Source organism: Canis lupus, chromosome X, assembly GCF_011100685.1.
Source record: "Canis lupus familiaris isolate Mischka breed German Shepherd chromosome X, alternate assembly UU_Cfam_GSD_1.0, whole genome shotgun sequence".
In the NCBI taxonomy this organism is placed as follows: Eukaryota; Metazoa; Chordata; class Mammalia; order Carnivora; family Canidae; genus Canis; species Canis lupus.
Window position 1 is genome coordinate 48,907,801 of NC_049260.1, and position 13,096 is coordinate 48,920,896.

Here is a 13,096-nt window from a genome sequence, read left to right on the forward strand (position 1 = left end):
TACTGGGTGGCCAGGCTGTGTGGAGCTGTTAGTCCTGTGAGACCTTTGTTCCCTAGAGGCCACACATCTCAGGTGAAAGGCTAAAAGAAAAAAAAATTGCAGCTGCCAGATCTCCAGCCCTCGAGCCAAGACCTCCCCATGTGTACCCAATCATAGTCTCTCAGTGCACACTGACCTATATGCCTCTGGGGATAGGCACAAGAGGCACTGATTTGTACAAATGTTGGGCGCCTAGCAGCAGCAGAGCTTTCACCATTTTGAGTCCTCCCTGGTTCCACCTGTCTCAGAGGCAAGGGAAGATAGCCAGCTTTGTCTGTTCAGTGCCCTAGAACCAAGATCCCTGCACCTCTAGACTTGTGCTCTGGGTATCTGTCTCTCCTGAAAGGAACCAAGGATAGCCTGCTTCTGTCTGTTGCCGGGCTCTGAGGTAAATAGAGTTTAGGTGCTAGCCTATGTAATTGGTGCACCTCTCCCAGATACCCCAGGAGAGTTGTGGTATTCCAGCCCTTTACTGCAATTGGACTGTGGTTTGTGGTGAACTTTCTCCCTGGTGCCCCTATTCTTACTGTGTGTCTGGGAATACTGAGACTTCACTGCCTCTCCTGCAGTTCTGTTCTATTTCCTCACTGAGGACTTTTCAGTCGAGGAAGACTGTTTTAAGGGCAGATTTGTAAGGTTCCTGATTGCAGCACAGCTTTCCTGCCATGGCTTTCCTTGACTCCCTCCCCCACCATTTATCTTCCTCTTTCCACTCTCCTACCTTGCCAGAAGTGATCACTTTTCTCTATGTAGCATTCTGGCTATTCTCTCTTTACATCTTAGGTTGAATTCATAGGTGTTCAAGATGTTTTGAAAGTTATCTAGGTAAGTTTGGGGGACCAGATGAATCGAGGACCTCTACTCTTCTGCCATCATGCCTTGCTCCTGAAATGAGTCTTTTGTAGGCAACATATAGCTGGGTCTTTTATTCTTTATCTATTCTGTCACCCTATCTTTTGACTGGAACATTTAGTCCTTTATATTCAAAGTAAATATTGATAGATATGTATTTACTGACATTTTGTTATCTGTTTAACTTTGTAATTTTTCTCTTATTATTTCTTCTTCTCTCTACCATGGTTTATTGGCTTTCTTTAGTAATATACTTGGATCCTTACTCTATTATTTGCATTTCTTTTATGTTTTTTTTGATTTGTGATTACCATTTGGTTTATATAAACACCTTCTGCATATAGCAGTCTATATTAAGCTGATGGTCACTTGATTTTGAACTCATTCTTTCCTTCTCTCTCCTTCACATTGCAGATATTTGGTATTATATTTTATATCCTTCTATTTTGTGCTTCTCTTGATCGATTTTACTTAATTTTTTTTTGCCTTTGAGTTTCCTGTTTTTCATACCCTTACTTATTGATTCTTGGTTTCAACTTACAGAATGTTCCTTAACATTTTTTTGTAGGACTGATTTAGTGGTCATGAATTCTTTTAACCTTTGTTTATCTGGGAAACTCTATCTCTTCTATTCTGAATGACAGCCTTGCTGGATAAAGTATTCTTGGCTGCAGATATTTTTCTTTCAGTACTTTGAATATTTAGACCACTTTCTTCTGGTCTACAAAGTTTCTGCTGAAAAATCCTCTGACTGGTTTATGGGTTTTTCTTTGTATCCAGCCTTCTTCTTTTCCTTGAAACATTTAAAATTCTTTGTTACTATTTTTTTTTTGCCAAATTTATTACTATGTGTCTTGGTGTTGACCTCCTTGAGTTGAATTTGTCAGGGCAATCTCTGTGCCTCCTGGATCGCTCTTTCCCTCCCCAGATTCAAGAATTTTCCAGTTATTATTTCTTCAAATACATTTTCTGCCCCACCCCTTCTCTCTCTTCTTCTGGGATCCCTATAATGCAATGTTATTACATTTGATGGAGTCACTGAGTTCTCTAAAGCCTATTCTAATTATGCAGTGTTTGTTTGTCTCTCACCTTCTCAGGACAAGCAACGTAATTTTAAAAAGAGCAAAATAGTATATTAAAAGTATGAAACACTATGATTATATGGGATTTATCCCAATCCAATTCACTACATTAACATATTAGAAATGGGTAGGAAATATCAGAAAGGGAGACAGAACATAAAGACTCCTAACTCTGGGAAACGAACTAGGGGTGGTGGAAGGGGAGGAGGGCGGGGGCTGGGGGTGAATGGGTGACGGGCACTGAGGGGGGCACTTGATGGGATGAGCACTGGGTGTTATTCTGTATGTTGGCAAATTGAGCACCAATAAAAAATAAATTTATTATTTAAAAAATATTAAAATGAAAAGTCATACAATCATTTCAGTAGATACACAAGCATTTGAAAAAAAATCATATATGATAAAAAACCACCAGTAAATTATGATTAGAAGGAAATGTTCCCAATATGATAAAGGCCAACTATGAAAATCCTAAAGCTAATATCATTCTCAAGGCTGAAATATGGAATGCTTGCCCGTAAGATCAAGTACAGAACAAAAGATGCTTGCTTTTTACCATTTGACCAGTGCAATAAGACATGAAAAGGAAAGAGAAGGCATATAGATTATATATAAAGAAATAAAACCTAATGTAGCATTGTGTGTCAACGATTCTTAAAAATTAAAAAAAAAACAAGCAAAGTGGAGAAATAAACTGTCTGTTCAGAAATAACATATGATTATAAGTATATAGAATCCTAAGGAATCTACAAAAAATATTATAACCAATTATTAAATTCAGTAATGTGTCAGGATTCAACTTCAATACACAAGAATCAATTGTATTTAGCTATCACAGCAACAAACTATAGGAAATTGAAATAAAAATACATTTATATTAGCAGCAAAAAAACCCACCTAGAAATAATTTTTAAAAAATAACGGCAAGATTTATACAATGAAGACTAGAAATAATGCTAGAAGAAATTGTAGAAAACTTAGATATTTGGTCATAGAGCTGAAAGTCTATAAATTTTCCGAAAATTGGTCTACAGATTTAATTCTATCCTAATCAAAATGGCAGCAGTGTTTTTTTTTTTTGCTTGTTTGTTTTTTGGTAGAACTTAACAAGCTGATTCCCCCCACCTCAGTTTTACTGAGAAAAAATGGACATACATCACTGTAATAGTTTAAGGTATACACCATGATGGTTTGATTTATATATGTTGTGAAATGACTCTATAATAGGATAACATCCATCACCTCCTATAGTTACAATAAAGATAAGAGAACAAGGTGCCTAGGTGGCTCAGTCGGTTAAGTGTCTGACTCTTGACCTCAGCTCAGATCTCGATCTCAGGCTCATGTGTTCAAGTCCCACATCAGGCTCCACAATGTGGAGCCTACTTAAAAAAAAAGAAGAGAAAATATTACAACCTTTGATGGGATGAATTTATATGGAGCCTACTTAAAAAAAAAGAAGAGAAAATATTACAACCTTTGATGGGATGAATTTATATAGAAATACAAATCACCTATAATAGCCAAAATTATTTTGAAGAAGAATGAATTTGGAGCACTTAAACTACCTGCTTTCAAGACTTGCTATGAAGCTACATTAATCAAGGCAACATGAGAAAAAAAATTTTTTTTACCTATGTATGGTGATAGATGCTAGCTGGCTGGCCTTATTGTGATCATATTTTTCGTAATCATTTTGCAATATATGCAAATATCAAATCATTATGTTGTACACCTGAAACTAATGTTATATGTCAATTATATCTCAATAAAAATAGCAACAAGAAATAACAGTATGGTATTTGAATATGAATACCCACATATGTCACTGGAACACAATAATGTCCCTAAAAATAAACACCCACATATATGATTGACTTTTGATCAACGTGTCCAAGTAATTCAATGTAGGAGCTAAGTTTTTTCATAAGTGGTGCTGGAACAACTAGATATACGTATGAAAACAAATTAACTGTGACTCCTATATTGTACCATATATAAAAATTACCTGAAAATAAAATCATAGACCTATATAGTAAACAAAACGACACAATTTCTATAACAAAACAGGATAAAATCTGGTGACCTTGGGTTAGGCAAAATTTTCTTAAATAAGACCCAAAACACATGAACCATTAAAGAAAAAAATGATAAATTGAATTTTAACAAAATTAAAAGTTTATGCTATTCAAAGACAGTGTTAAGAAAATTAAAGGCTAAGCCACAAACTGGGAGAAAAATCTTTGCAAATCACATATCTGACCAATAACTTAGGAATGACAAATTAAAAATTTCTCAAAACTGAACAATAAGAAAATAAACAATCTACTTAGAAGTGGAAAAAAGACATGAACAGACATTTCACCAAAGATTTTATACAGATGGCAATTAAGTACATGAAAAAATGCTCAACATTATTGGCCATTAGGGAAATACAAATTAAAATTACAAGGAAATACCACTACATGCCTATTAGAATGGCAAAAAACAAAAACAAAAACAAAGAAACAAACAAACTACCATGAAACTATTACCATGTAGTAATACCCCAGATGGAAACAACCTAGTAAACAACCCAGATATCTTGGAATGCACTAGTGAATGGGTGATATATTCATAAAATGGAATATTACTAAGTAATAAAAAAGAACCAACTACTGATACATAGAACACCATGGATGATATATCAAAGGCATTTTGTTAAGTAAAAGAAGCTAAATACAAAGACTATTACTATATTATTCCATTTATATGACACTGCAGAAAAAGTAAAATTATGGTAAAATTATTATGGCCCTCAGTATTTAGCAAGGGCCAGGAGTGAGAGCAGGGATCGGCTTCAGAGGGAGAATAAGAAAACCTATTGAAATGATAGAAATATTATGTATCTTGATTATATGGTAGTTATACAACTATATACATTTGTTAAAATTCATCAAATTATAAACTAAAAATTGGTCAATCTTACTGTATGTAAATTACACCTAAACAAAGCTGAGAAAAATGACATTGTAGAACTGAATAAGAAAAGGGTAAACCATCAAATTTTTTAAAAAGGCAAAATAACATGTAAAAAAATGATAATGTACCATGATTAGGTAGGCTTTATTCCAGCAATATAATGCTCATTTAACATAAAAAAATTAATGCAAATTTGCAACTTTAATAGATTAAGAGGTAAAAAAGCATGTGATCATTTCAACAGATCAATGGTACTTTTTGTCCCCCAGGGGACATTTGATATTGTCTGGAGACATTTTTGGTTGTCACAATTCAGTGGTATTGGGGTACTACAGGCCTTCAGTGGGTAGAGTACATGAATGCTGTTAAACACACTATCATGCACAAGGCAGAGAACCACTATTCTATATTCTACTTTCCCAATAATTATTGTGTTTATGATATCGATACATATTGCTATAAGTTACATACATCTAGTCTATTGTTTGTTACTATAACTACATATATCTAGTCTGTTGCTTCTTGCAACACAATACCCCATAGTAAGCATCCTCTATATGTTTCTTATTCATCCCCTGGTGGTAAATACCTAAATTGCTTCTAATTGCACTCCACCACATACAAGATTACTATGCAATTAACAGCCTTGCAAATGTTCCCTCATGAACCTCTGTATGGAAACACTATGTCATACATATGTTTAGCTTTGATAAATATCGCCCAGGTGCTTTCTGAAATGGCTGAACCGTTTTAAACACTGTGCAGAAAAAGCTAATTTATTAGGCCTAAGACTACTATTCTTAGAAAGACCTGCTTGGAAGGTTGGTTGTTAGCTGGTATCTTTGAACTTGGATCTCAGGAGGGTTCTTACATTCCCTGACAAGACTGGTTCACTGTGTCTACAAAGTTTGTATACACAATGTGGTTTATGCTGAACACCTGCTTCCCTTCCGGGAGTCTGGAACTTTGGTATATTCTAGGCAGAGCATGCCTACATGACCGGTCCCCCATAAAAAACTTGGTTACTAATTCCCTAATGAGTTTCTCTGATAGAAAACATTTCACAGGTGTTGTTACAACTCATTGCAAGGGGAACTGAATGTATCTTATGTGACTTCACAGGGAAAGGTGTCTTGGAAGCTTATCCCTAGTTTCCTTCAGACTTTTCACCATGTGTCTTTTCCTTTTGCTGATTTTGCTTTGCATCCTTTAGCTATAATAAATCATAGCCATGAGTATGACTATATGCTGATTCCTATGAGTCCTTCTAGGTAATCACCTAATGTAAGAGTGGTCTTAGGGACAGTCCCCCAACAAATATCCCTTATGGGGAATTTGCAAAAAGATTTACTTCTGGGCAGCCCGGTGGCTCAGTGGTTTAGCGACGCCTTCAGCCCAGGGTATGATCCTGGAGACCCACGATTGAGTCCCACGTCGGGCTCCCTGCATGGAGCCTGTTTCTCCCTCTGCCTGTGTCTGTGCCTCTCTCACTGTGTGTGTCTTTCATGAATAAATAAATAAAACCTTTAAAAAAAGATTTACTCCTAAGTTGCACCTTTTCTGTGTCATTTGAATTTCGTATCATGAGCACATATTACCTTTACATACTTTATACAAAGGAGGAGAAGAGTTGTCAGAACAACTAACTCATCTGGGAATGAGACCCAAAAGATAGAGAACCACAGAAGTGTACAATGAAACCTTCTTGTATTCCAGATAAGGAAGCACAAAAAAGGTAAGGGATTTACCCAAAATTACCTAAACAATCATTACAGACACAGGACTCAAATCCTTGCTTGGCTATTTCCTAGTGTTCCTTCCTCTAGGTCACAAGGTCCCTTTTCCTACATTTGTCACTTGTCACTTCCTCTACCTTATTGCTCTCTTCTAAATGCCTTGAAGGGGCCTACTTTCATGCTGACTACATTTCGTAGATTCTTAGATTTTTCCATGCAGTGAATATGTTCAGAGCCTTTTGCAAAACAATGGTTCCTAGAGAAACTGAACCCAACAGGTACAGAAAAAAGAAAATGAAGAAAACCCTACTGGTAGCTTTCTTGAAGGAGAGAAAAAAGGGAAGACAATGGTAAAGAAAGAGTCCTAGGCCAAATCACAGTACCCTTCCTAATTTCTCATACCTTGGCAAGGAGGTTTCATCAGGGTTATAGGAATCTATTCCTCCACCACAGGACAAAAAACTGGGCGGGACCAGACAGTTCAAACACTCCTTCCATTTTTTTCCTAACTCCTCTCAAAACCCTTCCCAAGGGGGAAGATGCTTACGTGCTCCAGGAAGCAGGGTCCTATCTCACTGAGGTGGGGATCATCATTGTTGTACTGTTTTTCCAGGTCTCTTACGAAGCCCATCTGAAACCTATAGATGTCTTCAATGTTTCCAAAGATCACCTTCAGTTGCTCATCACTGAACATGTCCCTTCTCTTCCGGCATTGCTTCAGGTAGCCCTGCACACAAAGGTAAAGTCCAGGATGAGGATGTTCCTGACTCCATGAGGGCTTTATCATTTATTAAGCCCTAAGAAAGTTCATTAATATTTTATGAAATAGGAAATAATCATTTCCATTTTTCATATAAGAAAATTAAGGTTGAAAGAAGTAAGTCACTCTACCAGTGAGTAATTAGGAAAGCTGGATCATAAGCAAAGTTCTTGAGATGCAGAATCCAGAGTATAAAGCTTTCCCCAGCATTCTCTGTGAAAAAGAACGCAAAAGTCATAGGGCCCTTTCTCAGAAGCTGATTAAGCACAAGCATTTTTACTCCTTTTAGTCAATATTTATTTAGCTGGATCCATTCACAATCTCAAAAGTTCCCATTTCTTATAGGACCAATCCAAAATGTATTAATAACATTGACAACAATTTGGAAACAAGCCAAGTCAGGAAAAATTCCCAAAAGGGAATATGAATTAATGAAGCCTAAAAATTCCTTAAAGACAATGTCTTAACCATATAAGATAGCTGACTGCAAAGACCATTTGGATAAGCTTGGCCAACAAGTCCACAAATGCCCAGGCATGGTGTTTTTAACATAGTGCTCAGGACACATTCATGAATAAACAGATGAATTAATACAGCTAGTCACTGATGAAAGACTAGAATCAATGAAACATATTCTTGATCTGATATGAGACGACTAAGATTATATAACCAGACTCAGGGCACACTGTAAGTCAGGGAAAGAAGAAAGGAAAGGAAAGGAAGGAAGGAAAGAAAAAAAGGGAAGGGAGGGAAAGAAAGGAAGGAAGGAAAGAAGAAAGAAAGAGAAAAGAGGAGAAAGAGAGAAAGAAAGATACAGACAGAAAGAGAAAAAGAGAAAGAGAGAAAGAGAGACAGAAAGACCAGCCATCATCATTCCATTCTGAACCAACTGATATAAAGTTTTAATGGCGACCGTATTCATTAGAAATCATTAGCACATGACAATATTCTTGGTAAGACTAAATTATGGTTGTTTGCTTTCATCTAAAAGTGAAATATAATTTTTGTAACACCTTAAGTGTTGAGGCCTTAATAAGTAACATTGTAGTGATAGGTTAACAACTGTCTATTCCTCCACTTGGTCTCCTCTTAATATAGCTTCCAATGGAACCATTACTCTAGGCATCCTCATCCCTTGCTTCAAAGCCGTTTATCAACACCTAGCAAAATCTCCCTTCTCACCCTCCAGTTCAGCCATCAAATACTAAGTGTCTTTCAACAATGTGTAAATTAATAGTCTGTGCCTGCATTGGCATTTAACTAATGACTAATGTTTTCTTTGATTGACATGCTCAAGATGTCCTATATTCATTCATATCCAATTCCTGACCAGGAAGAAGATGCCTTCTATTTCCAGAATACCCTAAATGATACTCCCTTTACTGCAGTAGCTCCCCAAATTCTGCCTCCCTAGAAAGCATTCATTGACTAAGGATAGAAGAATAAACTCCCTGCCTAATATGTAACTCCCAGGGTTTCCATGCTTCTGTCTCCATACTCCATCTCTCTTTCTCTCTCTCACCCTATCACCTTTAGAAGTGTATCAGCTATAGTGGAGAAGGGAACATATAATCTAGCAGGAACATTTCTATCTTGACACTAGGCGAAGAGAGATAGATTTCCTAATCCCACTCCCAATTTTCCTCCCTAAAATAAGCCTGTGAGCACAGCTGGAAAAAAAATTGGTAACAATGTCACATCAGCACGTCATTTCTGGATAAGCAGTAGGTATTGGTTGGTAACCACATTGGAAGACATAAGAAGCCAGGCTGGAGAGCTCATTCAATCCCTGAGAAGTCAGTTCAAAAAATACTTAGTTTTGTTCACTGCTCCTATTTGAGAGATCTCAGGGAAATAACAAATTAGCATCACATCCCCAAAGTATAGGAGGGATGTTAGAGCTCAGCATTGCTATGGAATATAACAGAAATGAAGAAGAAAGAAAAGAGTGGGTTCTGGTAAAGAAAGAACTGATAGAGATGTCAGTGCAGCTTCCTAATTCCCTAAATATGCTGTTTATTGCCATTATCAAGAACATCATTTTCTTTCTCTTAGAGTATATGTGTTGTAGCAAGGGAATATGAGCGATATATGAGGAGAAATGTAACTGTCCATAGGACGGGGAGACCCTACAATATTCTGTCAACTGTTTTTCTTAAAAGCTAATTTAATAGCTTTAAATATGATGATAGAAGTCTCTTCAACAAACAGTGTTGGGAAAATTGGACACGCAGAAGAATGAAACTGGACCACTTTCTTATACCAGACACAAAAATAAATTCAAAATGGATGAAAGAATGGTGCTGGGAAAATTGGACATCCACAAGCAGAAGAATGAAAGTAGACCATTCTCTTATGTCATACACAAAGAGAAACTCAAAATGGATGAAAGATATAAATGTGATACAAGATTCCATCAAAATCCCAGAGGAGAACACAGGCAACACCCTTTTTGAACTCGGCCACAGTAACTTCTTGCAAGATACATCTAGGATGGTGAGGGAAACAAAAGGAAAAATGAATTATTGGGACTTCATCAAGATAAGAAGCTTCTGCACAGCAAAAGAAACAGTCAACAAAACTAAAAGACAACCTACAGAATGGGAGAAGATAATTGCAAAGGAACTATCAAATAAAGGGCGATTATCCAAGATCTATAAAGAACTTATTAAACTCCACAGCAAAGAAACAAACAATCCAATCATGAAATGGGCAAAAGACATGAACAGAAATTTCACAGAGGAAGGCATAGATATGGCCAACAAGCACATGAGAAAATGCTACGCATCACTGGCCCTCAGGGAACTACAAATCAAAACCACAATGAGATACCACCTCACACCAGTGAAAATGGGGAAAATTAACAAGGCAGGAAACCACAAATGTTGGAGAGGATGTGGAGAAAGGGGAACCCTCTTGCACTGTTGGTGCAAATGTGAACTGGTGCAGCCACTCTGGAAAACTGTGTGGAGGTTCCTCAGAGTTAAAAATAGATCTGCCGAAGGACCCAGCAATTGCACTGCTTGGGATTTACCCCAAAGATACAGATGCAGTGAAACGCCAGAACACCTGCACCCCGATGTTTCTAGCAGCAATGTCCACAACAGCCAAACCGTGGAAGGAGCCTCGGTGTCCATCGAAAGATGAATGGATAAAGAAGTTGTGGTCTATGTATACAATGGAATATTACTCAGCCATTAGAAATGACAAATACCCACCATTTGTTTTGATGTGGATGGAACTGGAGGTATTATGCTGAGTGAAATAAGTCAATCGGAGAAGGACAAACATTATATGGTCTCATTCATTTGGGGAATATAAAAATTAGTGAAAGGGAATAAAGGGAAAGGAGAGAAAATGAGTGAAAATATCAGTGAGGGTGACAAAACATGAGAGACACCTAACTCTGGGAAATGAACAAGGGTTAGTGGAAAGGGAGGTGGGCCGGGGGTTGGGGTGACTGGGTGATGAGCACTGAGGGGGGCACTTGGCAGGATGAGCACTGGGTGTTATGCTATATGTTGGCAAATTGAACTCCAATAAAAAATTTTTTTAAATGGATGAAAGACCTGAATGTGAGACAGGAATCCATCAAAATCCTAGAGGAGAACACAAGCAGCAATCTCTTTGACCTCAGTCACAGCAACACCTCTCTAGACATGTCTCCAGAGGCAAGGGAAACGAAAGCAAAAATGAACTACTGGGACTTCATCAAGATAAAATGCTTTTGCACAACAAAGGAAACAGTTAACAAAACTAAAAGACAATGTGCAGAATGGGGGATGGTATGCGCAGATGTTTTATCAGATAAAGGACTAGTATCCAAAATGTATAAAGAACTTATCAAACTCAACATGCAAAAAAAATTTTAAAAATCCAGTCAAGAAATGGGCAGAAGACATGAACAGATATTTCTCCAAAGGAAACCTGGCCAACAGACACATGAAAAAATATTCGACATCATTTAGCATCTGGGAAATACAAATCAAAACCACAATGAGACATCACCTCGCACCAGTCAGAATGGCTAAAATGGACAAGTCAAGAAACAACAGATGTTGGGGAGGGTTCAGAGAAAGAGGAATCCTCCTACACTGTTGGTGGGAGTGTAAACTGATGCAGCCACTCTGGAAAAAAGTATGGAGCTTCTTCAAAAAGTTAAAAATAGAGCTATCTAGCAATTGTACTAGTAGGTATTTATTCAGAGTATGAATATATTGATTCCAAGGGGCATATACATCTCAATGTTTATAGCAGCAATGTCCACAATAGCCAAAATACGGAAAGAGCCAGACGCCCATCAACAAATGAATGGCAAAGAAGATGTGGCAGATATTTACAGTGGAATATTATTTATCTTTTTGACGCCCATCAAAAAGAATGAAATCGGGATCCCTGGGTGGCGCAGCAGTTTGGCGCCCTGCCTTTGGCCCAGGGCACGATCCCGGAGACCCGGGATTGAATCCCACATCGGGCTCCCGGTGCATGGAGCCTGCTTCTCCCTCTGCCTGTGTCTCTGCCTCTCTCTCTCTCTCTGTAACTATCATAAATAAATAAAAAATTAAAAAAAAAAAAAAGAATGAAATCTTGCCCTGTGCAATGATGTGAATGGATTTAGGGGCTATTATGCTAAGTGGAATAAGTCAGTCAAAAAACAAATACCATATAATTTCACTCATATGTGAAATTTAAGTAAGAAAAAGATGAATGTAGGTGAAGGGAAGGAAAAAGAAAATAAGATGAAAACAGAGAGGGAGGCAAACTTTTAGTGACTGTTAATTATGGGAAATAAACTGTAGGCTGATGGAGGAGAGGTGGGTAGAGAGATGTGGTAATTGGGTGGTGGGCATGAAAGAGGGCATTTGATGTGATGAGAACTGGGTGTTATGTGCAATTGATTAATCACTGGATTCTATCTCTGAAACTAATAAAAAATGGCAGTGAATACATACCTACCAAAATTAATTTGCATGTAAATGTTCCAATCAAAACATACATAGTGTCAGAATGGATTAAAAAAATAAGACCTATATATATGTTGCCTACAAAAGACTCATTTTAGACCTAAAGATACCTGTAGATTGAAAGTGAGGGGACGGAGAAACATTTACCACACAAATATATGCCAAAGGAAAAGCCAGAATAGCAATAGTTTTACTGGACAGACTGAACTTTAAAACAAAGAATGTTAACAAGAGACAAAGAAGAACACCATATAAAATAAATGAGACAATCCAGAAGATACAATTGTAAATATTTATGCTTCCAACATGGGCGAACCCAAATAATATAAAACAATAACAAACACAAATGAACTAATTGATAATTATAAAATAATATTACGGGACTTTAAATGCCCCATTCATAGCAATGGACAAATCTTCTAAGCAGAAAATCAACAAGGAATTGCCTTTGAAAGATATACTGGAACAGATAGACTTAACAGACAGAATGAGAATATTCCATTCTAAAACAGCAGACTACACGTTCTTTTCAGGTACATATGGAATATTCTCTGGAAATCAAAGAAGAAATTTAAAAAAAATACATGGAAACAAATGACAATGAAACCATTGGAATGCAGAAAAAAGTAGCCCTAAGAAGGAGCTATAGAGCAATACATGCCTACCTTAAGAAGAAAGAAAAATCTGAAATGAACAATGTAA

General features: G+C 37.0%; 1 protein-coding gene across 11 annotated transcripts in view; it reads right to left on the minus strand.

Annotated features, from left to right (window-relative positions):
* The window catches only part of ARHGEF9 (Cdc42 guanine nucleotide exchange factor 9), a 212,052-nt gene that overhangs the window by 74,565 nt on the left and 124,391 nt on the right, over positions 1-13,096 (minus strand). For 10 of the 11 annotated variants that reach the window (XM_038587547.1, XM_038587555.1, XM_038587551.1 and 7 more), the window contains one exon: positions 7,218-7,397. The exons of the other annotated variant lie outside the window; for it this stretch is intronic. In XM_038587547.1, the coding sequence (XP_038443475.1) occupies positions 7,218-7,397 (180 nt within the window). The remainder of the gene's footprint in view (positions 1-7,217; positions 7,398-13,096) is intronic. 11 annotated transcript variants of the gene reach the window in all.